This window comes from Sturnira hondurensis, unplaced genomic scaffold (assembly GCF_014824575.4).
Source record: "Sturnira hondurensis isolate 20B ecotype Veracruz unplaced genomic scaffold, ASM1482457v3 Scaffold0019428, whole genome shotgun sequence".
Lineage (NCBI taxonomy): Eukaryota > Metazoa > Chordata > Mammalia > Chiroptera > Phyllostomidae > Sturnira > Sturnira hondurensis.
The window spans coordinates 8061689-8087035 of record NW_028092059.1 but is presented as its reverse complement, the minus strand read 5'-3'; the positions used below and the strand labels follow the sequence as shown (position 1 = coordinate 8087035).

General features: G+C 40.7%; 1 protein-coding gene across 1 annotated transcript in view; it reads left to right on the top strand.

Annotated features, from left to right (window-relative positions):
• Positions 1-23975, top strand: part of NEB (nebulin) — a 203314-nt gene extending 179339 nt beyond the window's left edge. The window contains exons 145-165 of the mRNA XM_037027771.1: positions 542-655; positions 1423-1527; positions 4344-4448; positions 5026-5130; positions 5782-5874; positions 7522-7614; positions 9485-9577; positions 10089-10181; positions 11192-11284; positions 13353-13445; positions 14406-14498; positions 15086-15178; positions 16813-16905; positions 17203-17295; positions 17614-17706; positions 18912-19019; positions 19126-19309; positions 19622-19714; positions 20630-20782; positions 21056-21162; positions 23189-23975. Coding sequence (XP_036883666.1) covers positions 542-655; positions 1423-1527; positions 4344-4448; positions 5026-5130; positions 5782-5874; positions 7522-7614; positions 9485-9577; positions 10089-10181; positions 11192-11284; positions 13353-13445; positions 14406-14498; positions 15086-15178; positions 16813-16905; positions 17203-17295; positions 17614-17706; positions 18912-19019; positions 19126-19309; positions 19622-19714; positions 20630-20782; positions 21056-21162; positions 23189-23362 — 2271 coding nt within the window. The 3' untranslated portion in view covers positions 23363-23975. The remainder of the gene's footprint in view (positions 1-541; positions 656-1422; positions 1528-4343; positions 4449-5025; positions 5131-5781; positions 5875-7521; positions 7615-9484; positions 9578-10088; positions 10182-11191; positions 11285-13352; positions 13446-14405; positions 14499-15085; positions 15179-16812; positions 16906-17202; positions 17296-17613; positions 17707-18911; positions 19020-19125; positions 19310-19621; positions 19715-20629; positions 20783-21055; positions 21163-23188) is intronic.
• The last annotated feature ends 1372 nt before the right edge of the window (positions 23976-25347 follow it).

Genomic DNA, 25347 nt, shown 5'->3' with positions numbered 1-25347 from the left:
AGCCAGCTGCGTGCACTTAATTCACAGGACAGCTTCTCAGCCAAGTGACACACACACACACACACACACACCCAAAAGGGTGAAAAAAAGAGGTTTTGAATTTCAGAATCTGTATCCAACATGATTATTACTATTAAATAAAATATGTCTTCATTGCTAACGAGTTGATATTATAATAGTCTGTGTCTATAGTGCCTATTGCTATCATAACCTGTTATTTACCTAATAGTATTTGATTTAACCTTGATCCATGTGGTGTGCTCATTTAAATAAAAACACCACACATGAGTGGTGTGCACCTGTTTAATCCTAGCTGGGTACCAAACTCGATTTCAAATTTGCTCTATATATTAATGTCCTAAATAAAGGATGCGAAGGCCTTCGAAAGGTGGCCTTAACATGGGCTTTGGTGGCCACCACTGCATCCTACTGCAGGGAAGGATGAGCGCAAGGTGCCATGTTATGTGTGGATTTATATTCACTCTGTGCATTTATTACATAACCATGGAAGTAAGGTAATTTTTTTTTATTGCTGCTGTAGAAAGAATACAAGAGAGACCTGGAGCTGGAAGTCAAAGGAAAAGGCCTGAACGCCATGGCCAATGAAACCCCTGATTTCAAGAGGGCCAGGAATGCTACTGATATTGCCAGTGAGGTCAGTGTCGCTATTGTATGTCAACCTTTCACACAAGGAGCTGTGATTACAAGCAACACAAATTGTCCTTCTCTTATCTTACTTCTTGGTCAATGACAGACGAATGCATGAAGTGTCATTCTTAAACATCCACATGGTGAATCCATTCTAATAAAAGGATCAAGGACTCTCCTGGGCCTGCTTCCTTCTGCCCTTCTGAGCTAAGTCACAGGAGACACGCAGAGCAAGGGGCAGAAGTTGGGGAACCAAACAACTGCTCGGAGATGGGCAGACTCTGACATCCTGGTCTTGTTTCTTCATCAGTTCACTCTTCCTTGGGCACAAACAATTCCTTGCTAGAATATTTTGGAAGTTCTTGCCCTCCTTTCAAGGCCTAAATTAAGAACACAGTTTTTAGGCATTTCACATTGTCTAATAGTGATTAGTATGGGTATTTTGCTTACTTGTCCTGCTTCCAGCTCTCATGTATATAGGCAATCCTTACTATCTGCTGATTATCTCTCTCATTATCCCTCCCCTCCCCTCCCCCTCTCCTTCCCCCCTTTCCTGTTTCCATCCCCTTGTCAGTTTTTGTTGAACTTAGAACTCTGTCATTCTTTCTGAATTTTACTCTTTAATATAAAGCTATAAACAATAGGAAAAATGTCTGTTGAATGTCAAGTGAATGAATTTTTTTGGAAAAGAATTATTGATCACCTCTTAAACTAAACTAACAAGTGTTGTGCACATTGTAAACATTTACCCAATTGTTGGGTGTTCTTTTGCAGATTAAGTATAAGCAATTAGCAGAAATGGAAAAAGCCAATTTCACATCTGTGGTTGATACTCCGGAGATCATTCATGCCCAGCAAGTCAAGAACCTTTCAAGCCAGGTAAGGACATTTATCAAAATGCCATCTCTCATTGACCCCAGTTATGAAGAACAAAGTTTTTCCATTAATTCTTAAGGAGGTTTTTTCAAATCACACTTTTGCCCCATAAAAGAGGAGGAATCTATCCATGATGCAAGTTTGAGCCAAAGTTGAGATTTTTGCATCAGAATTAAAATAAATTATATGAGAGAATTTTAAGGTACTGAAGAACTCTTACATGGAACCCATAATTAATGAGGCAAAGTCTCTTAAAACAAGGGTGTAAAATTTGTGTTCAAATCTGGAAGAAACAGAGTAGACAGCCCATGTTGGGATTATCAGTTTCTCTAAGAATACTGAGTTTATGTCCTTGATGCTAACCTCACGCTCTAACCCCGATTCCTCCCATGGAGGATGACTCTCCATTGTCCTAGAGACAGAGAAAGGAAGAGATGCAGGATGCCCTTCCTACACCATGAGGCGCCTTCATTTGCTTTAATCTTCTATGATAACAGGAGTCTACAATTCACTTGAGTAGCCCTGAATCGGAATGTTTTCTGTCCTCTGATTAGTGAGTTCTTAAGCAGTAGTTATCTGGCCTGGTGATGCCTTATAAACACCCAGGAGTACAGACTTTCCCAGTTCCACCATGGAATTCTGCATATAGTGAGTCTGAAGTAGGCCCTGGATATCTGTTTTGTTTAATTTGTCTTTAATCTTCAGAGTTGATCTCTTAATGGCAATCAGGTTGGTGGAATCTTAAATTTAAACACTTTATTAGCAACATATAATTTTGTGTCATAAAGTTAGACATAAAAAATATAGTTATCACCACTTAGTGGCTCGATTAGGAAGCAGATACATTCAGAAGGAAGAACTAAATGTTTTACTTAGGAGCTGGGGAGTAGAGAAGAATTTCATCAGCAAAGTTACATGGGCCCCAAACCACCATGTCGTGTCCACTGGGGGAGCCACAGAAGCCAGAATTCTTGGGGCTGGGAGAGGCTCACTGGCCAAATAACCTGTCTGCCTCTTGACTTGTTAATCTTTAAGGAAAACCCCAGCCTCAGCCTGAAGACCTTTTCCAGGGACAATTAATTCACTCACTCTGCTCTTGCGTGCTTTTCTAGGCCTCTTCTGGGCTAGTTCCCCCAAACCTAAAGTACGGCCAGTTCAGGTCAGAATCTTCCTCTGGGTGATGATGGAGCTGCGCTGGGGCTGGGCTGTCCACAATGCTGCTTCCAGGTCCCACTGGGGAGCGTGTATTTTATAACTTACAAACTTCGCATTGTGGGGTTCAAGCAAGCAGTGTGAGCTGACCCACAAATCCAGAATAATATTCTGAATACTCCTTCATGCCAGGAGGTCCAAGACCTTCTCCTCTCAGAATACCCATACATTCCTTGTACAAACTGGTCACCCCTCTTAGGGACTAACAAGCACTAATTCTGCAAACCAGTTGAAACAGCTTTTGCCAGGGGAAAGGAGGTCTGATGTTGGTCCTCTTCCCAGGACCAGGAGAACCCTTTGCCTTAAATTTGCGTAACTAAGAAGAATCATTCAAGTGACTTTTCCCTGAAAGAAAACATCTGTTCCTAGTAAACTGCCCTTTACTTCCAGAGATCTGCTTTCACTGGCTTCCTGTTAGATGAACAAAATCCAAGCCAAAATCTCTTCCTGGTTCAAACTGCATCTCGTTTGTTGTTCTTGAGGAGATTAAATTTTTCAACACTTATAAGTGTAACTTGTTTACAGGGTGGAGCAAAAGTAAGTTTAGAGTTGCTCATATGGAAAATAATGCAATAATTAATAAGTAAGAGCACAGGAATAAATTGTGTTTTGTATACTAACAACTGTAAACGTACTTCCCCCCCCCCACTGTGTATAATATGATTTAGACAAAGATAAAGAAAGATAAAACCACAGAAAAAAATGGTTTTATTCCCATTGGGAAAGTAGCTAGTTTCCATCCTCAACTCTCAGCCCTGCACACCCACACTTCCCTGAAAAGTGGCAGAAGTGGAGCTAAAAAAGAGAAATGTGGAAGGACTTAGTGACAAGTGATAAAAGAAAAACCGGGCTTTAAGGCAGAGTAAGTGTCCCACTTTTTTAAAACTGAGGACGATTAGTTTGGTCCTGGGGGATGGGCTGCATAGGTGGCTGGGAGGAGACCAGCCCCTGCGGGCTGGGCGGGAAAGCCCATGAAAAGTGGTGGCTGACTCAGAGCGTTTTTGGCCGCTTGGTTGGTCAGCTGGTTGTGGTGGTGGCCCCAGGGCAGGTTGGTGGAGCCACCAGTCTGGCCAGGCCAGTGTCTGCAAAGCCAGAGGGATGTTCTGGAGGCGCCTGCTGGTCCCGTCTGCCTGCTCAGTCCTGTAACCCTCAGCCCTGACCACCTGCTCATGGCTCAGCAAAAATGTCCTTGTCACCAGCTAAGTCTGGTTCTCAAGGGGCTTTGTTGGTGGCCTGTAACCCTCCTGCTTTTCTCCACCTGCCTTTTGCATAGTCTGGGTGCATCCAGTTCACTGTAGGCATCCCGGTGTCCCTGCCAGGAGCCCTGCTGGCTGTCACCTCCCTCGTGTGGACCAGCCAACAGCACCTTCCTCTGCCAGCTTTGCCATGAGAGTGGGTCCTATTAAATACCTGGGCTCACTCATCCAGGAAAGAAAAGGCGTGGTGCTTACTCACAGAGAGGGCTCTGCTCTGCAACTCCCGAGCATCCTTGCACAGTCAGGAAAATACAAAAGACTTTCCCTCTGCTGAGCAGAGAAAGCTATTTTAGGTCCACTGGTTCATACCCCTCCGGTCTTCACCATCCTGGTTTTGGAATCTATTTCCAGAAAAAGTACAAGGAAGATGCAGAGAAGGGCATGTCATATTATGAAACGGTTTTGGACACCCCGGAGATGCAGAGAGTCCGGGAGAACCAAAAGAACTTCAGCCTTGTAAGTTTTCGTTGCATCTACAACACAGCCCCCTGGTACCTGAGATGAAACAGGACAAGGAGACCGCCTCTGGGCACACACACTGGGGCATCCCGCCTCAGTGGGGCCACGGGGCAGCCCCACACCCCCACCCTCTGTCAGAGAAATGAATACGTCATTTTTCATGTGCCTTCTTCTCCAGGCTCCCCACACATTTCAATCCCCAATCAAAGCAGGAAAGCCCCACCTGTCACTTGGTTGGTGACTTTCTGACAATGAATATGAATTATCACCATTTTTCTGTAGTGGCAGTATCTGTCTTTTTCAAAGTTAATTCTAGGTAAGGTATACATTTTAAAAAAAAACTAATTTGGCATAGGTTTAAAAAACCTAAAAGCTAAGTTTTAAGGTTTTTAAAAATTAATCTTTCCTCAAAATTCTTATTAAAGAATTTCCCTTTGGCTATCAGATCACGACTATTGTGGTAGAAACATATTTTTAAATACAGGATTTTTACTTCCTTTACACAATAGAGTACAATTAAAAATATATAAAACAATGTTGAAATCTTAACAAGATATTTACTCTTTCTTCATAGCTGCAATACCAGTGTGACCTTAAAAACAGTAAAGGAAAAATAACAGTTGTTCAGGACACACCAGAAATACTGCGTGTTAAAGAAAATCAAAAGAATTTCAGCTCGGTATATTTACTGTTTATGCCCCACTCGATGCTAACCTAATAATTCCACTCTCTGCTTTAAAAACGTGCTAGCCTCATGTTTATGCAGGCAACACCTAACCTCCCCAGGTCATGCTGTGGTTATTTGTTAAAATTCCTCATACTCTGCTCTAAAATCATCATTCCAGAGACCACTTGAATAACAACTTAAATCTGCTAACAAAATAACTTCTTTCTCTCATGTTTTTAATCCCATGAGTAACACATGAGTAACATGTGTTGTCTTGCTCCAGGAAGGTGGGTTTCTTTCTGACCTTGTGATTTCTTTTGTTCTCCACCCCCCCACCAAATAACTGACCAACTTCATATTTCTTTAATCAATGTTGTGTTTCATATGAGCAAGTTTTTTTCAAAATCAACCTTTTCTGGTTGTTCTCATTCTGCATTAACACAGTATAATAATCTTAAAAGAACCGTCAGCGTCTGGAAAGTGCCCATGTTGTGTGTTGGAGTCCCTGATGTTGGTGTGGGAACCTCAGACCCCCTGACACTTGCCTGAGGACAGTCTCTAGTGGCTTTTGTTTTCACAGAAGCCATGTGTCCTAGACTTTCTCCAGGAACTGCTGGGTTTTCCTTTCTTCTGTGTAACACTGCCTTGATTCTGAATGTCCAGGTCTTATATAAAGAGGACCTCTCGCCAGGCACCGCAATTGGAAAGACGCCTGAGATGATGAGAGTGAAGCAAACACAGGACCACATTAGTGCGGTAAGGATGCCCACCGTGGACTCACTTCCCAAATTCCTGCCCTGCTTTGATAATTTACACTGATGTCTGAGCTGCACTCAAATCTTTGTCACCAGAAGCAGCTAAGTTGCTGACATTGGGGCCTGTGGTCAGGTTATCTTGCAGTCAGTTTGGGACTGGGCGGTCTCCATGAGGGAGGTTAGACAAGGAACAGGGAGAGGCCTGTGTTGCCGCAAACAGAAGGTCAAGTGTAAAAACCTGTATTTATTCAGAACTGAACTCCATTTCAAATACAACAAGGAAAAGTGGGAATTTATAGTCAGGAGCTTGGGATGGGCGGGGAGAGGAGCAGTGGGTAGAAAATTAGTCAGAGGAAACATCTCAACTAGGAAGGCTTGTGGCTAAACCCACCTAACAAGATTCTTGCTGGAGGCAGGCCAGGGTGATCATACCACACCTGGGGGTTGGTGAGGGGTCAGGAATTTGGTGGAGGGTGATCAGATATCAAGGGAAGGAGATTCTGGCTAAACCGACTTAATCAAAATTTTTGCTAAAACTGAGCGAGGCAAAGATGGATGTTGACGTCCAAAATCAAGGATTCAGAGGAGCCTGACTAAAGTTTGTTTAAGTAGAGACCCTTTGACACTTGTAAGAAAAAAGAATTTGTTAGTTACAGAATTAACCTTCCTGGATATACAAGGTCTGTCCAGAAGGTATCCAGCCATTTAATGTGAAAAATAGAGACATTTATTGAAGAAGATACAGAATACAAGAAACATTGTACGTAGGACAGTGACACCTCAGTCCCCTTCAAAGTAGGCACCTTGGGACCTCACACAGTTCTCCCAATCACCATCAGCTGCCCTGTCATATTATTCTGAATCTCATCAATGGTCTGAAATCGCTTCCTGTTCAAAGGTGGTTTTAGTTTTGGGAAAAGCCTGAAGTCACAGGGTACCAAATTTTGGCTGTAGTGGAGCTGAGTCACCTGGATGATTTGAGGTTTTGCAGAAAAACTCTGCATGAGATGTGATGCATGAGCAGGTACATTGCCCTGATGAAGCTGCCAATCACCAGTTGTCCATAGCTGTAGCCTTCTCAGTCATATGAGTAGTTTAAGTGGAGGCATGTTCAAGCTGAACACAAGCTTTGATGAAGATTCATTGCTCTGCTCAGTTATTTTGAATGTGATGGCCACACAGTACACATGCTCACTCAGTGACATCTACCACCCCACTGACTAGTACAGTGAAGTTGTCATTGTTCACACACGCACATTCCAGTCCACTCTCCTTGGCTGCCAGATGATATCAATGTCATGCAGACCATTCTCATTATATTAACAATGGCTGGACTTTTTCCTGACAGAACTTGTAGGTATGTGAATGTATCTGTCCTCATCAAATGAATTGCTGGGTATAAAAACACTGAAGTATACAGAAAAGAGAAGGGGCTACAGTTGAAGTATGAAGCTCCACCCTTACTGTGCCTCCAAAGAGACAAAAAGCAACCAAGATTCTCGTCCTAGGCATTGTTTTCCTCTGGCCCAACATCAGAATGTGGCCCCATTCAAATTAAGCTTAGAGCTGGTGTGATCTAATAGTGATTTTAAAAACATGGGGCTACTAATCAAACACACCACACATGTTCTCCCTTTTATATCTGCAGGTGAAGTATAAGGAAGCAATTGGACAAGGAACCCCAATCCCTGACCTGCCAGAAGTGAAACGTGTCAAGGAGACGCAGAAGCACATTAGCTCGGTAATGGCCCGCACGCTTGCCCTGCATACGTTTGTGCAACCGGCCCCATCCCATTTGCTACCTAGCTCCACCTCACCCCTTCTTCCCTCCACCAAGGGCTTCCCGTGCCTTGGGGATGGTGTGGGCCTGGGAGGAGCACAGCAACTTGCAAGAGTAGATAAGACGCCTCTGTCTTCACATGATCAAGGAGCCGAAGGGGCTTGTCTTCTTGATCAATCATCATGCCTGCAATTTTGAAATGTGCCAACGGTAGTCATAAGGTGGAGATGATCTCAAGTTCGTTACCCCAAAGATGTACATATAAACATGGAAGTAATATGAAATAATGTTTACATGTCCATGTCTGTGTGCATGTGCATGTGTATATATCTCAGGACATTCGCCGTCGTCCGGAAGACCCTAGGTAGTCTTGTGAAGTCTCTGCAGCCTTCTCCCCTCCCTTTCAAGATTCCTTGTCCTGTGTCCTCTGTTCTTTCCTTGTAAATGCAGTGTGTGTTTAAGGTGCTAGCCGTCATCTACCTACAAGGCTAAATTGTGTGTTAGGCCTGTTCTCTAACAGGAATTTCAGGTGCACACCCACACACGTTCTCATCCATAAGCAGATTCTAAGCAATTGCTACCTACTAGCAAGAGACTGTGAAGTTTGAGAAATAGTTTATGGCCAGTAAAAGGTGAAGACCTTATATTTAGAGATCCTTCTAGTCCCTGGAGGACTGAATTCTCATTTAATTTCCATTAGAAAACACTTGATACTTCTTTTGCATGTCAATCTTGTTATTTAGACCTCATTCCCTCTCACTTCCTGCTTACACTCTGGCTTCCTGGTGCCTGCAGCTTCCCTTAGAGTTATTCGTCCCACTAATCCAAGAAAAGTAGCCCCTAGCTTCTTTGTCACTTCTCATTGCACACGCCTTTCTGACTCTCTTCTGTTCTGCTGCTCACGGTCAGTTCTGCTGCCTTGCTGGGTAAAGAAATGTAACTTTGTACCAGATGGTCCACTTTTAATGATCCCTGAGAGTTTCCTTGTATGTAAACACTAGTTGGTCGGTGATTTTTAGGACATTATCTGTGACAAAAAGCCCTCAATTGTCATGTTGCTCCCACCTCAGGTGCAAGTATACTATAGAATCCATCCATTTTAAAAGAGTTCATTCATTCCTTTAGGCTAAAAATTCTTAGCATTCAGTGTTAAGAGGAAGGAGGCTAGAGGTTCAGGAAGTTTCTCAGTCTTCATGAAAATGTACAGTCCTCTGATACTGCCCCTAACAAATAGGGACTTACCTGCATTAGCAAAATACCAGTTTACGTGACCAGCAATCACCAGTAAAAATTTCAAGGAAAGATGCTCCTCCTGAAGAAGTAGACTGTGTGAGCCTCCTCATGTTAAGGGTTCCTACAGACTAGTGGCCACTTAGGAATTTTCAGTAGAAAACACAAAGCAAACAGAAAATTCTCAGTTAACTTCAAGGAATAGAGTAATTGTGTAATTAGAAAATTTGAAACCATGAAACCTATATATTAAGTTAAATAGATTTCTGTTTATTGGAAACATTAAAGGCACTAGGACAAGATATTACAGAATAAATTATTTTTCATTGTTGACTTTATTACTATTGAGTGCATTCCAGGAACCCACTAAGTGCTAACTATAGAAAATATACAATTTAGTAGGCAGTTTTCAAGGGAATAAAATTACTACTTTTGAAGACAGAAGGTGAATATTTGTGGAATTTCTTTTCCCTATTCCTTGAGTGTCATATTTGAAAGTGAGATTATTTTTATGAGTTCCCACCAAGTAGCGGACATGAGACTGTAATACACAGGATTTGCGGTCATTTTACCTTCTCGGTGTTCTAATTATCTCCTACAGGTTATGTACAAAGAGAACCTGGGAACAGGCATTCCAACCACTGTCACTCCCGAGATTGAGAGAGTCAAACGCAATCAAGAGAACTTTAGCTCGGTATTTATAAACATATCAAATAAGAAACTCCATTTCCCATTAAAAAATTACCAGAATAACTCATCATCCTTTTTTGAAAAGTAACATCTTAACAACAGTTCTGTGTGTGTTTGTGTCTGTGTGTGTCTGTGGCTGTGCGTGTGTGTGTGTGTGTTATCACCTGATCTAAACTCTCCGGACTTAAACACAGTGACTCAATTTCCTGATGGTACTTTAACACTTTCAGCAACTGATGAGTGTGAGCACTTAGATGTGAAATACTGTAAGTAACATTAATGCCAGATTCCTCGTCACTATACTCATATCCTATAACTCAGTGCTTTCCATTGTAATTCTTTACTCTCAGAATTAGCATTGTAGAGTTTATTAAAGTTGGAAGTAAAAGCACTATCCTTACTAAATATTATCACTAAAGAACTCCCCCCTCACACACCCTGTCTTTCAATTTCTCTCTTCCTTAATCATTGTGCTCATTTTGAATGTCTTCTGGGTACTTTCTTGTATCTCACAGGTTTTGTACAAAGAAAACTTGGGGACAGGAACCCCAACAGCTATCACTCCAGAGATGGAGAGAGTCAGACGCAATCAAGAGAACTTTAGCTCGGTATTTCTTAGGGGACAGAAATAAAACCCCTTAATTCTTATTTAAAACAATATTTTAACACATTACAAACATCTGACTTTTCTTCCTGTAAAACTACTAAATTTATATTCAAACAATGATACCAAATATTATCTCAGTTTCTATCTAAATCTAATTTAGTATTTACTTTAGTTCTGGTGTGAAATTTTAACTGTTTTCCTTAAAACATAGTATTGATTAGTTTCTTTAAATGCCTGTAATACTCAGTGTTTTATTCCTCACATCACCCTTGAGTAACAATAGGTGTTTCTAACTGGTGGGGTAAATGTCAAAAGTAAAATCTAACATGCCTTTAAAAGGTCACTATTAAGTAGAATTTTAGTGGTATTTATTCTGACTTTGATTTGTGTGTGTGTGTGTGTTTGCAGCTTTTCTTAAAAGAATGTGATTCTTAAATATTTTGGTTCAAAAAAAACATAGCAATATTTAGTAACTCAGAGACACAAATTTCCTTGACTTAACTATTTTCTTATACCACACTGGATATAACTGAGCTTTCCTTTGGAATGGTTTCAGGATCATTGAAAGCTCCTATTTATTTAGCTTTTAATATTTGTTAATATTTACTTTATTCCTCCAAACCTCTCTCTTCCATTCCCCAGTGAAATCGAGTTCCCTAATATCCAAAGTAGAGTTACTGATAACTCATTATGGATATTAATTTCAGTTAACTTGAGCGCTGTTTGATAAGGCCTGATCCCCCTGTCACTGAGAGAAGGCCCATGTAAGTAAATGACTTCGGTCTGCATCCAGGCGGCCATGTCTGCGTGAGTGCTACGGAGACGCATTCATCATACTGTGTGTGACTTAATGTCCAAAGGTGGCCTATAGTTGTTCGTTTCTTAAAGTTACTTAGGCCTTTTTACATAATTATGAAAACAAACAAAAATACTTTTAGAGACTATTTTAAAGATGACGTCTACCTAAAAGATGGGTACCGGCTGATTTGATTATTCGTTTTGTGTACACAGATATTGTACAAAGAGAATTTGAGCAAGGGGACCCCCATACCTGTCACTCCTGAGATGGAGAGAGTCAAACACAATCAAGAAAACTTTAGCTCGGTATTTGGCAGAAGCTCCTTTAACTTCATATTAAAAAAATAATAACTTTCTATAAATGCAAACTTATGAGTCCCTTTAAAAATATCAATTTAACAAATTCTTTTTTTTATTTCATCAACTGAATCCTTCTGTTTTCCAGATCTTTAACCCCTATTTAATTCTAACATTCTATACTTTCTATAATAGTCCCTTAAAACTTTTCATTGGTTCCTTCCTTTCCCTTTTCACCTTTTATGTTACTACTGGGACTTTTGCAGTTAACTAATGTCCAGAACAACCCCAAACACTACAGCTCTTATTTATTAGGAAGTCTTTTTATTCAATGTTTCTGGGTTAGCATTACAAGAAAAGACACAGGATTGAGGCTCCATGTAAAAACAGTGGCTCTTGTTTGGGAACAGGGATTACCTTAACATAAATCTTGTCAGGATAAACAGCAGTACCTAGAAAGAAAATGGGCTGGTATCGGGACCCAAAGAAATCTCATCTTGATACTTGTCCTAAGCAATCCATTTCATGAATTATAAATTCAAACCTTCTGATTTGTTTTTAGCACACAAGTCAGATCATAAGCTTATATTTAATGTTGTTTTATCTTGTATTATTATTGCTGAAAACCTCTATAATCCTCAAAGAGTATGTGCAACATCTACAGAAGGGCTTTAGATTCAGATATAAAAATCTGAATGAAACCCAATCAAATGCTATTATGAAAACTTAGCTGGATTTTTTTAATGTGTATGTGTTTTTTTTAAGATTGTGTTTATTTTTAGAGAGGGGGGAAGGGAGAGAGAAAGAAAGAGAGGGAGAGAAACACCAAATTGGTTGCCTCTCACATGGCCCTCACTGGAGACCTGGCCTGTATCCCAGGCATGTGCCCTGACTGGGAATCAAACCGGTGACCCTTTGGTTTGCAGCCCATGCTCAGTCCACTGAGGCACACCAGCCAGGGCCTTAGCTGGATTTTTTAAGGGGGATGGGAAGAAGTTTGATCCAAAACACTTTTTACTTGTCAGTTGAAATATTTTCTTAAAGTTGGATTCTTTCACATAACTAGATTAATAACTTGCTAAGGTCCCACTGTCTTTTTTAAATACACTTTTTTATTTTTCAGTGACAATTGACATATCACATTATATCAGTTTCAGGTGTACAGCATAGTGTTTAGACATGTATATAGCTCACAAAGTCCCTGATAAGTCCCACTGTATTTAAATTTTGTTTTCCTTTGTTTTTAATTACTATTTACTAACAATCTTTTGATTTTGTTTAAATTCTCAATGTCAATTAATATTACTTTTGGAATTTTATAGTCACTGTTTTCCTCATGTGTTTATCATTATTATTCTTTCCTTTGCAAAAGCTTGCATTAATTTTTCAAAATTATTTTCAATTATTTTCTTCTACATTAGAGTAAGTATATTATTATTTATAACTACTTAAGATCTTGAGTATCCTGATGATCCTGGAGAATTTCTTTTTAAAGTAAGCTTCCGTGTTAATTTTTAGGCAACTTGCATTTAGGTAAATTGTCCAGTGGTGCATGAGGCCTTTATGTTACTATGGGAAAGAAACAGTGCTGTGCGTTCAAACCGTGACTTGCAGACCTGACCACCTCCACAATTTGAATTTACTCAGCGAAGACCAATTTTGCTGCATTGCGTAGGCCTGACCTGGGGTTTTAAATATCTATTATTATGTAAAACAAATGTTCTGTGTAGGGAAAAGAAATATTTGCCACTCTAATTTAAAAATAATAATCTTTCTTTAAAAAATTTTTCTATTGTACACTAAGCATTTTAGTGCTCTTATGAAATTAGCATTTGTATTTTTTTATTTCCTAATAAAACGAGCATTTAATGTAAGAGTTAGACTAAAAGTTGTGTGTCAGATACACTGGCACTTTAGCTGAGGATGTATGGTGCATGTTCTCGTCCAATCTGTGCTTGACTTGGTGAAGTTGTCTTTCCTGTTCGATGTCATAGTCTCGTACTGGTTTCGCTACAAGAGAGGAAAGGGCTGTGTTGACTGCTCTTGTTTTTCCTGGATGCTTTCTTGTGTCGTACAGGTACTATATAAAGACAGCCTCGGGAAGGGGATTCCGATTCCCATCACTCCAGAGATGGAGAGAGTCAAACACAATCAAGAAAACTTTAGTTCGGTATTTAAAAGGAAAAAAAATCTTTTAACTATTTTTAAAAATTTTTTTAAATCTAATTAACTTATCCCAATAAAAATTTTGACACGCCTTGTTTGCAACTTAATGCTACCATTTCCTATGAGTTAGATTCCCCATTTTGTTTAAACATTAATATGATCACTTGACCTAAACAGTGTGTTGAATATATTATATCCCAGGCTTTAAAAGCATAACATTCCCAATGTCTAAGCACCCACATTTATCCTGCTTTGGCAAATGTGACCTGAACATAATGTTACAAAAGTGTATTCTGCGACAGTCAGACTGCTGGCCTCATTTCCTGTTCTAACCTTCCCTGTCCCTACTGGTATTTGTACAAATATTTTCAAGTTTATTTTTTATTTTCTTTATTATTAATATTATTTTTTTGCATCTTGTCATTACTCTCTTTTGTCTTAAAAATGATTAATTCTTCCCAACATGTTACCCAAACTAAAAATTAAGTACTTGAACTTCTTTTGAAAGTCAACAAAAGAAGATGTGTGTGTACGTATCTTCATATATGCAATGTGTATAAAACCCAAGTATCTTTATGTGGTTTATTAATAACATTTCCAAGCCAAAAATAACTTCCTTGGTTTTCTTTCTCTCTCTTGCTCGTTTAATTTCTTCCCCTCCTCATAACAAGCTGAGGAAAGCTACTCGTTCCCCTTTGTGGTGCCGTCCATCGCTCGAGCTGCAGGGATTAATTCAACCATCTCGGATTATGAAACTTTCTTATCTCTTAGTTTTCACTGCTCTTTCCTGCATTCCCTTGCTTTTAGGGATGTCTCTAGCCTCATCCAAGTTGAATCTAGAAGCTTGTGGAACTTCCCTTCCTTCAATTCACCCTCCTCCTCTTTGCCCCTCTGCTTCCCCTGGCCCACAGAGGGGGAAGTGGCTGACTGCTGCCTCTGTTCTGGATGCTTTCTGGTCTTACAGGTGCTATACAAGGAAAACGTGGGGACGGGGATTCCAGTCTCCATCACTCCGGAGATGCAGAGAGTCAAACACAATCAAGAAAACCTTAGCTCGGTATTTTGGACAGAAAGGGAAAAGAGATGCCATTTAACTTCATGATTAAATCACTACTAAACATGTATTCTTTTTTTTAAGCCCACTTTTGATCCCTTTGCTTCTAATATAGCTCACTTAGTAAAAGGACAGATGGACTTTTGCATTTCTATGATACTACTATTGACTCTATTTTTTAAAAAATTTCAGTTAATTCTGATTTCTATTCCATCTGGTATTTTAAAATAATCTCTTAAATGACCTTATCTTTTAATTTGCTTGGATAACAATAAAACTGAGTTCTAACCATCTTAAATCCCCACCTGACTGTTTATTAGGTGCCATGCTCTTAGAGATGACACAATAACATGGATAACTCCGATAGCCTTACCCACCCCCCTAGCGGCTGCAGCCGAGGTCTTTGCACCCCAGAGGGCATTTCCCTGTTGCAGAAATGACTGCTGTTGAAGTGGTTCATGGTATATGACTCCTGGCTTCTTAAACTGCTGTGTAATTTGGTAACAAAGGAGCTGAACTCACCCTTAAAAATCTCGCAACAAACAAAATGGTACTTATGGTTGTTTTCTGGATGCTTTCTTATCACACAGGTGTTATACAAAGAGAACATGGGCAAGGGAACCCCTTTAGCTGTCACTCCAGAGATGGAGAGAGTCAAACACAATCAAGAAAATATTAGCACGGTACTTTGGCAAGAAAAGAAAAAAAACTACTCTTTAATGATTTAAAATAATACATATTAATCCTACCTTTTAAAAACAACCTAAATTTTGTGAATTTCTGTATTACATTTATCCTTTTTTCCTATAGGGTTACTCTTATTCTTAACCCTGTAATAACAAGATTGCTTTAATCTATAGTTTAAAATTCTAATATCAGGAAGTAACAGATTTTCCAATAAAGTATTGTTTTGCTCATCTGTCCCCAAACTTACTCTCTAGTCACTACCCCCAAGGTCTCTTTGTTTTGTGTGCCTGTGAAATTTGGGAGGTGGCATGGTAGGTGTGAAAGAGGCTCTTTCTGGTACATTAGAGCTGTGGTCTTTTGTGCCCATGACTTTAGGTCCTAATCTACCCTGTCAGATTTGGACAAAGAGACCTTGGGGAAAATAATCCCAATTCTGTCCCTCAGAAATAATGACATAGATTAAGGTTCAGTAATGGTTTTGGCAAATGGTCATCAATTAACTTAGAAAGGAAAGTGTCACTTGAACTGTTTTACCAATTTTTGTTCTTTCCGTTCTTTTGTCTTTTCCATGGTTTTTAACTGCTAACTTTGTAAACTATTTCCTGTAAGCCTGTGCTCTGTGATATTATGTATGTTGATAAATTACCAGGCTGGGTGCTGGGGTTTGTGTTGGGATGACTTCAGCTTAGTAGTGAAACCTCGTGGCCCCCACAGCAGCACTGTCTATGGCTGGGCACAGTGCTTTGGAAACTTGAGCGTGCGCCCCGATCACCCCGGGTTTGTTAAACCAGATTGCTGGGCCCTGCCCCCCCCTCCCCCACAGTTTCTCATTCTGTGAGTCTGCTGTGGGTCAGCATATGTGCATTGCTAGCAAGTTCTCAGATGATGCTGACCTTACTGCCCAGGGACCCCACTTTGAGAACCACCCCTTTAACAGAAGTCTTCCTTTATGGTGGCATTTCCCAAAGCTTCCCTGTCCTCAAGAATGACACTGCAAAGACATGGAAGTTAAGGGTTTGTTATGACGTGTTAATGACTTTTACTGATTTACCATGATAGCGATATAATCACTAAAAATATTTTCCCTTACTGATAAGTTTGATGTTGCAGTAAACTAAAGCAATAGGCACAACATAGATGATAGCAAGGAAAAAAGAGAGGAGAAATCCTTTGCTTGTTTGAGGGCCCACAGTTTTACTGAGGTATCTATATGAGTTTAAAGGCTGCAACAAGGTCGCGTTTCCCACTGTGAAATTGGGAGCAGCCCCAACCGTCTCAGTGGTATTCAAGCCCAGGCCCCTACATCCTGTTCAGATGATTTGTTAAGGGCTTGAAAGGCATAGACGAGGGTGGAGTAAAGGAGGCCCCTCATCCCCCAGGCACGCGGTGGTTCTGTCCTGCAGGATGCAAGGCTGTCGGTGCAGGGTCCCGCCCTGAGAACGTGTGTCTTGCTGGAACTGCCTCATCAACTTCCTTTGGAAGCTTCTTTCTTTCTGTCTAACCTCACTGCCCAAATGTTTTGGCACTCTGTGCCTCCTAACAAGTTATCTATTCTGTTTAATGTTTTGGTGACTGTAATTCTTTTTTTTTTTTTTCTTTTTGGCTTTGTGGATCTACTGGACTCGTGTAGGTTTTGTACAAAGAAAATATGGGGAAAGCCACCCCAACCCCTGTCACTCCAGAGATGCAGAGAGTCAAACGCAACCAAGAGAACATTAGCTCGGTATTGTCTTGAGAAACGGAAGCGCTTTTAATTTTGCAAAGTAACCCCTGCAGTTTGGCCTGCTCCTAACTCCATCCCAGGTTAAAAACAAGCAAAATGCCAGTTTTTTGGAACCTCCTCTAAATGACATACTACACCTAGCGTTGCCATTAACCATTTTTTAAGCTTTCTTCTTGAGAGCTGTTCTCACTAATCATAATAGATTAAACATGGAATTTTCTCCCCCAAATTGCATTATATTTAACAGCCTGAAAATTGCCTCCTAGTGACTTTTGGCTCCAACTTTGTATCTCGCAGGTGTCATACAAAGAGAACCTGGGGAAACCGACCCCCACACCCATTACTCCTGAGATGGAAAGAGTCAAACGCAATCAAGAAAACTTTAGCTCGGTATTTCAGAAAAGAAAAAAAAATTGTGACACTTTTAACAAGCCTGGCAAATATGGTTATACCACTAATTCATCTCACAGTCTTCCGCACACTGTTGTTTATCTATTAAAATTCTTCTTTACCCACTGAAAACCACAAGCCACCCCCTCCAGCCCAAACTTCACCCTTTGCTTTATACAATAACATTTTAATGGCTTCATCTTCCTGAGGTGTTTCTTATACAGTGTGATATAATTGAGCCATAACACCACCTAGATGATGGTTTTCAGAAACGGTTTTCTGCTCTCTGACGTCTGGATGCTCTCTTGGCTCCTCTAGGTTTTGTACAAAGAAAATATGAGAAAAGCAACTCCGACACCTGTTACTCCAGAGATGGAGAGAGCTAAGCGCAACCAAGAAAACATTAGCTCGGTATTTTATAGGACTACAAAAACAAAACCGAACGGAATGCAAGACAACTTGAACAATAACACTTTAACATCATAAAAATGTGCTTTTCTCATGCGACTGAAAAACACACTAAAATGAAAAAAGAGACATGCAGTATCTTGGAAAATAACATTTTAACACCATAAATATGTACACTTTTTTATTCTACTGAAAATTTACAATAAAATTAACACAACTGTTTTTAAATTCCCAATGATCATACTAAGATATAACACGTTAATTCCCAATGTTTTTTCCACCTTCTTACTTTACTCTGAGGTACTTTTATGTAACCAACTGTAACACATTGACTTCCTAACACCCATTAGCGTTCAGCTTCCCTTTATTTTTATGGTACACTATGAAACAGGTAATACTCTACAATGGATGCCTTCTCTGGTTTTGATGTTTTGGGTTTTTCATGTCTGGGGGACTTAGGTTTCTTTTTTGTAAATTGTTGTTCAATTACAGTTGTCCCCATTGCCCCCCATTACTCTCCCCTGCCCTAACCACCCTCACCTCCTATATTCAGTCCTCCCTGCCTCCAGCATCTTTGTCCGTGGGCCCTTTATACTTGTTCCTTGACTTGCCCCTTCCCTGTCTTTCCCCATCATTCCCCTCCCCTCTCCGCTCTGGTCACTGTCCGTTTGTTCTTTATTTCTGTGTCTCTGACTCTATTGTGCTCACTTGTTTGTCTCGTTGATTAGGTTCCACTTAGAGGTGACATCATAGGTATTTCTGTATTTGCATATTGGTTTATAAAATCAGGACATAAACCTACCCAAAAAATGATCACTTGTTTGAAAGGATAGTTCTTTCAAGTGTCGGTATCACGTTTGGCACCAAGTACCATCTGACATGCTCGTGCTGGTGCTGCAGTTCCCAGCAAATGCAAGAGACCACTTTCTTCCTTTTCCTTTCAAAGTCACACGGTGCCTCTTCTCCTTTGAGAATGAATGTTACATTTTCAAAGTCAAAGCAGGTCCTTTCTCCCTGGACACGAGCCCTGCCCACCATCCTCATGCTAACCTGTGCCACCATTAGTCATGGGTCTTGCTGGGTCCCTTCAGTTGACTCAGCTTCCCACCCCAGCTCCTTCCATCTGCATCTGTCTGAAAGGTTCTTTGAGGCTTCAGAATGAAGACAGCACGGTGACCTGTACTCATTCACGGTTTCTCCCCCATCAGGTTCTTTATTCTGACAGCTTCCGGAAACAAATACAAGGCAGGGCTGCCTATGTCTTGGACACACCGGAAATGAGACGGGTGAGGGAGACCCAACGCCACATCTCCACAGTGAGTCGGGAACTCTTTCGGATTGGATGGCCAGCCTGCGGGAACGTGGGAGAAAGGAAATGATCACACCATCCCATTTTCACAAAGCGAATTCATGAAATTTCAGGTGAAATATCACGAAGACTTTGAGAAGCACAAGGGTTGCTTCACGCCCGTGGTGACAGACCCTATCACTGAACGAGTGAAGAAGAACACACAGGACTTCAGTGACATTAACTACCGCGGGATTCAGAGAAAAGTGGTGGAAATGGAACAAAAGCGAAATGACCAGGATCAGGAAACTATTACAGGTGACTGAGCACTTGGGGGAGAAATTACCTTTAAGTTGAGGGGGTAGAAGAACAGAAGTGATATTATATCAAGGGAAAGGATAAAGACCCCAATCTGTACTTTCATTAGGTATGAAAGAAAATCTCTATTCATTTACAGTTTGCAAACCTGACCTCTCTTCCACCTTATCCTTTGATCTCTGAGGAGAAAACGTGACTAGCACCTAAGCTCAATTGGTGTTACTCAGTCCTCCTGTGATTAAGTTCGTACCGTCCTTTCCAAGTTACTGAGAATCCAAGAACCCCTGCTCTGATCCTTAATCTCACTTTCAGGTTTACGTGTCTGGCGTACTAATCCTGGCTCAGTGTTCGACTACGACCCAGCAGAAGACAACATTCAGTCCCGAAGCTTGCACATGATTAATGGTATGTGAGGCCACGAAAGGGTTACAACCGAATGTCCCCATTTAGTGGGTTAGTGTCACGGCTTTCTGAAGTTCCTCTTCTCTGGGGTCTTCAGTTGCCTGAGTTGCCCCTTCAGCGTAAAATACCTTGACTCGTGGGCCAAACTTATTTTCTAGACAAGTTTCATTGCTTCAGTGTAAGTCCATCAGGCCCCATTATTTTTTTCCTAAAGAAAAAAGGGGTAGCAGATCTTTCTATTACAGAAGTAATGAGAGAAATGTATAGGCAGAGGGAAGAGAGAATGGATTTAACCTTCAGTAACTTTCAGAAAACTCCTTTATGTCAAGGAAGATTAGTCATTCAACAAAGGAGATCACACGCATATCTTTGGGGCTTCTATTCATGGTAAAAAGTAAAATAAGATGCAGTGCCTGTCCTCAAAGGCGCCACACTCTGGCCCGCTGCCGAAGACGGAAGAGCAGATCGGGGCTCACACCCTGGCAGTGCAGTTTAAAGGGTCTGGACGTGATCGTGGGAACACAGAGAAAGCGCGGCATCTACATCGATAGGGAGGTTAGGGGAACTTTTCTGGAGAAGTCGTGGGTGGAGTTTGAACGTGAATATTACTGTCCATTTGGGTGAGCCAGGAAAATGGGCTGGGTGGCGGGAAGAACTGATCTTGAGGACAGACTCTGGGCTTGGTAGCCTGATTGTACCACTGAACTGTTACCCGCCCTTTGGTAATTTACTTAAACTCTGACCTGGAAAATGAGGATGATGCCATATGTCATAAGAGTTTTGAGGGTTTCATCCATGGAAATCTACTTAAGACCATGCTAGGTAACAAACAAAAACCAATGGAGATTCAATTACTGTTAGAAATTACTGCCATGAAAATTTTATTTCTGCTCCCTCTCAAAATCTCACCCCCCCCAGCCCAAGCTCAGCGCCGGAGCCGGGAGCAGTCTCGGTCGGCCAGCGCGTTGAGCACCAGTGGTGGCGAGGAGAAGTCTGAGCACTCAGAGGCTGCCGACCACCACCTGTCCACGTACAGCAACAGCGGCATCTTCTTCTCTGCAGCCTCAACAGGTACAAGCGGATGGCACTGACCAGGCAGCACACTGGCACTTACTAGAAGAGATGCTTTGAGAAAAATGTATATTATAAGATTATACATATATAATCTTTCTTCTCAATACATGGAAGGATACATGAGTTAAATGTTTCCTTTTCATTTCTCCTTTCTTAGAAATCATTCTTTTTTAAAGTGGGGGAAAAGACAGCACAACTGAGCTGCTAAACACAGATTTAACGATATCTGCCTGTGGTTTCTTCTTACAAACTGTTTTTCCTTCCCTTCAGCTTACAAACACGCAAAAACCACTGAGCTCCCCCAACAACGATCGTCTTCGGTTGCCACGCAACAGACGACAGTGTCCTCCATCCCATCTCACCCATCTACTGCTGGAGTAAGTAATAACAAAGAACTTACACAAACCGTTCTTATTTTTGATATGTGCAAAAGTAATTATAGGTACTCTGGGTTTTTTAATGAAAACTTGTTTTATATAATGCTTTTCCCCTCTACACATCTCAGGCTAATAGTAATATCAGAAAACTTTCATTACAAAGCTATGGTTAAAAAGCACTATTCATCCCTGGCTGGTGTGGCTCAGTTGACTGCGAGTCATTCCACAAACTGAAAGGTCACAGGTTCTTTTCCTGGTCTGGGCACCTGCCTGGGTTGCAGGTTCTTCCCAGGTTTGGTCCCAGTCAGGACGCCTACGGCAGGCAACAAATCGATGTTTCTCTCTCATGTTGATATTTCTCTCCCTCTCTTTCTCCTTCCCTTCACTGTCTCCAAAAAATAAACAATAGGGTTATTGTTTAAAAATCACTATTCAATGATTTAAAAAGAAAAAAAAAAACTAAAGCAAATGATTAAGCTTATCACAAATTTGGGCTCTTTGGTCCCACCTACTAAATTAAAACATGCTATTTGGAATCATTCTTCAAGAATATATCAGTTTCTATAATACATGTCACACCTTAGACCTCTCCTATTAATATATGTTAAAGAGTTAAGTTATGTTCACAATTCACCAGACCACTTTATTTTTTATTTTATTTCTTAGAGAGAGGGGAAGGGAGGAAAAATGAGAGAAAGGGAAACATCAACGTGTTAAGGAAACATCAATAAGTTGCCTCTCATATGCCCCTAACCGGGGACTCAGTGTGCACCCCAGGCACGGGTGCCAACCAGGAATCCAACTGGTGATCAGGCTGGTACTCAGTCTGCTGAGCCACATCAGCCAGGGCTCAAACGGTGAATTTAAAACTCTGTTTAAGACCCTGGATTGCATTCATAGTATCATAAAAACATAATTCTTTAGGAAATAAATATTTGTACAAAGAAAACTATCTTTACTAAAGGATGCAAATGGAGATTCTAAACACAGTACACAGTTGTTCAACATGACCATAATATAATTTTAGAACGTTTTTATCACCCTAAAAAATACCCTTGTATCCATCAGCATTACCCCCCCATCATGAGCCCTTCCCTCTGCCCTCTGCCTTCCGCCCGACGCTAGGTACGCATCCAGTGAAGTACTTTCTGCATATAGGAACTACCATTCCATAAAAATGAAATCATACAACATGTGATCTTTTGTGATGGCTTCTTTTACTTAATGTTTTAAATTTCATCCATGTTGTATCATACATTGGTCTTTCATTCCTTTTTATTACCAAGTAATATTGGTAATAATATCGGTCTTTCCAGTGTATGGAAATAGCACTTTTATAAAATTGATCATCTTGGTGGGCATTGTAGTCTTTTTCAATTCTGGCTCATATGAATGGTGCCACTATGAATACATATGTGTGCACAAGTTACTGTATGGAGATGTGTTTTCATTCCTCTTGGGTAGAGACCCAGGAGTGGAACTGCTGGGTCATATGGGGACACTATGTTTAACGTGGGAGGAGCTCCTGAAACTGTTTTCCAAACTGCACTTCTTACATTCCCATCAGCAATTTATAAAGGTTCTAATTTCTCCCCATCCTCTCCAACACCTGTTAATTGTCTTCTTGATTGTCACCGTTGTGCTGCGTGTGAAATGGTATTTCAATGTGGTTTTGATTTGCGTTTCCCTGATGACTAGTTATGATGTGCATCTTCTCATGTGCTTATTGGCTCTTTATATACTTCTCTGGAGAATTCAGATCCTTTGACCCTCCCCCCCCACTCTTTTTTGTTATTGAATTGTAGGAGTTCTTTATATATTCTGGATAGTAACCCCTTATCAATATGATTCGCAAATATTTTCTTCCCTTTCATGAGTTGTCTTTTTACTTTCTTGGTGGTGGTTGTGCATCTCCCTGGGGCAACTTAATTTACGGAGCAAGTCATAAGAGACCTGAAAGTTGGGCGTTTGGGTTAATTGTTGCAAATCTAATATATTTCCCCCTTGTTTCCATCTTCACAAATAGAAGATCTTCCGTGCCATGTATGACTATATGGCTGCTGATGCTGATGAGGTGTCCTTCAAAGATGGAGATGCTATCGTAAATGTTCAAGCTATTGACGAAGGCTGGATGTACGGCACCGTGCAGAGGACTGGCAGGACCGGCATGCTCCCAGCCAACTATGTTGAAGCTATTTAGGCATCTCAAAGCATCAGGCCTGTGTGCAGCACCTACAAGCCCTGCAGTCAGTCGTGTTCCAGTTTCGAGTCTCCACTCTTACTCAGGTTCTCAAGCTCCCTAGCGGTGTTTTTGTGTCAGTAAGATTTATGCTTCTACCATCCTTTAATCTGTTCATATATGAACCCAAATCATTCATATGATTTGCATCACTAATCTGTCCAATTATTAAACTGATTTTCTTCCTCATTATCTTCCGGACTTGCACATAAAACAAGAGACACCATTAAAAGCATAGGTTCATTATTTTTTAAATGGCCACTATCAAATTTTCTTTCTGGTTCTAAAATAAGTTTGATTTCAGAATAGACATTTTAAAAGTCTCTACAATACTATATTATCGCCATACCAATCCAGACCTTTCTCAATTATGAAAATGTTTAACATTATTTTTTTCTAAAACAAGAATTTTGAACATGTACACGTTAAAGAAAAATGGCAGAGATTATCACCTTTTCCTTGTTTGTTGAATGCTGATGCTTTTATTTCTAATCCAGTTCTGAAATTATAAGTTGATAGTAAATACAAACTGGTGTAAACTAGTAACTAATAAACGCTATAATTCTGCAACAAATGTCACTGATGGAATGAACATTATTGAAATAGTTTTATGATCTACAAATAAAAATTTTAATAAAGAAAATACCTTTTAGATTTCACTAAAAAACAAACTTTAAAACAGTGTATTGTTAAAAATGCACAAGTGTAGACTTTCTCAAAACTTGCAAATTTGCATACTTCAGCAAGCATCCTTTATGGCTCAGCTTATGAAGTTTTAGAAACAGTGGGGGATCCAGCCCCAACCTCAGGGGATCTTTGTCTGCTGTATCCAGTGGGCTGGCAGTACATGACAAAGGCACTAACTAGGCAAAAGGTGGAGTGCCAACTAATGATGATTTAATGCTCAAGCTTGCGGAGCATGATTTCTAGAAAACAAAAGATCTGTCCATGTTACTTCAGAGCTGTGGTAACACTGCCATCCTCATGAGGCAGGGCAGTAAGAAGTCCAGAAAATTCACTAGCAAGTAGAATAGGGAAATGGAGACGGGAAACAGATTCAAACTGGCCTTGCCCAGCACCTTGACTCACCTGCCTCCTTCTCTGTTGCATGACCACCCTCTTAAGCATTAAGACTTCAGGACAATGAGCTTCTGATCAACATCAAATAATCTTGGGAACAAAGCCTTCGGTCTGTTGACCCAGAGACAGAGTTGTGGACAAACTAGAGATAACATTAAGGCCTCAGGTGTGTTTCAGCTCCAGGCCCAGAAAAGCAGCAAAACCAGATGAGCAACACCATGGGCTTCAGAACCAGATGCAATGACCAACAACCCCGTGCCCTAGCACTGACCAATCAGTGGAGACCACGACCCTGACTCTATATGCTCATTTTGATGCACCAGCGTATTTAAGAAAACACCTAGAAAGCTGATAAATGTTTGATTGAGATCCCCCTATGAGATCTTCTCTAAAATTCCTGCCTTTAGAAAACTGATAAGAACTCTTAAGACAAAGGGCCCAGATTACGCTCTCTCTCTAGGTCATACCCACACCTTTGATTTTCAGGCATGTATCTTTGCTTTCTGTCTCCTAAACTCTAAGGGCCCCCAGGGCTTGCAACCAGGACAGCAGCAGGCAACAGCAGCTTGTCCAGGCTAACTCCATGAACCTGTCTCCAAGGGCTGTTCCTTGGCCTCTGTAACTTATATACTGAGCCCAGCAGCCCAATTGGTTCACTTCTTCTGCTTCCATGACTTACTTTCTAAAAGGCCAAGGCAGCTCTTTGAGCAGCCCACTTGAACCTTGTGTTTGAGTGTGCTTTTGCTTTGGTAAATAAACTTCCTCTTTCTTGTGCTAGAGTTCTTGACTCTGAATTCTTCCTTTGAAGAACTCAAGAACCGAGAGCTAATACTGCAAGTAACACTCAGACTTCTTTTTTAATCCAC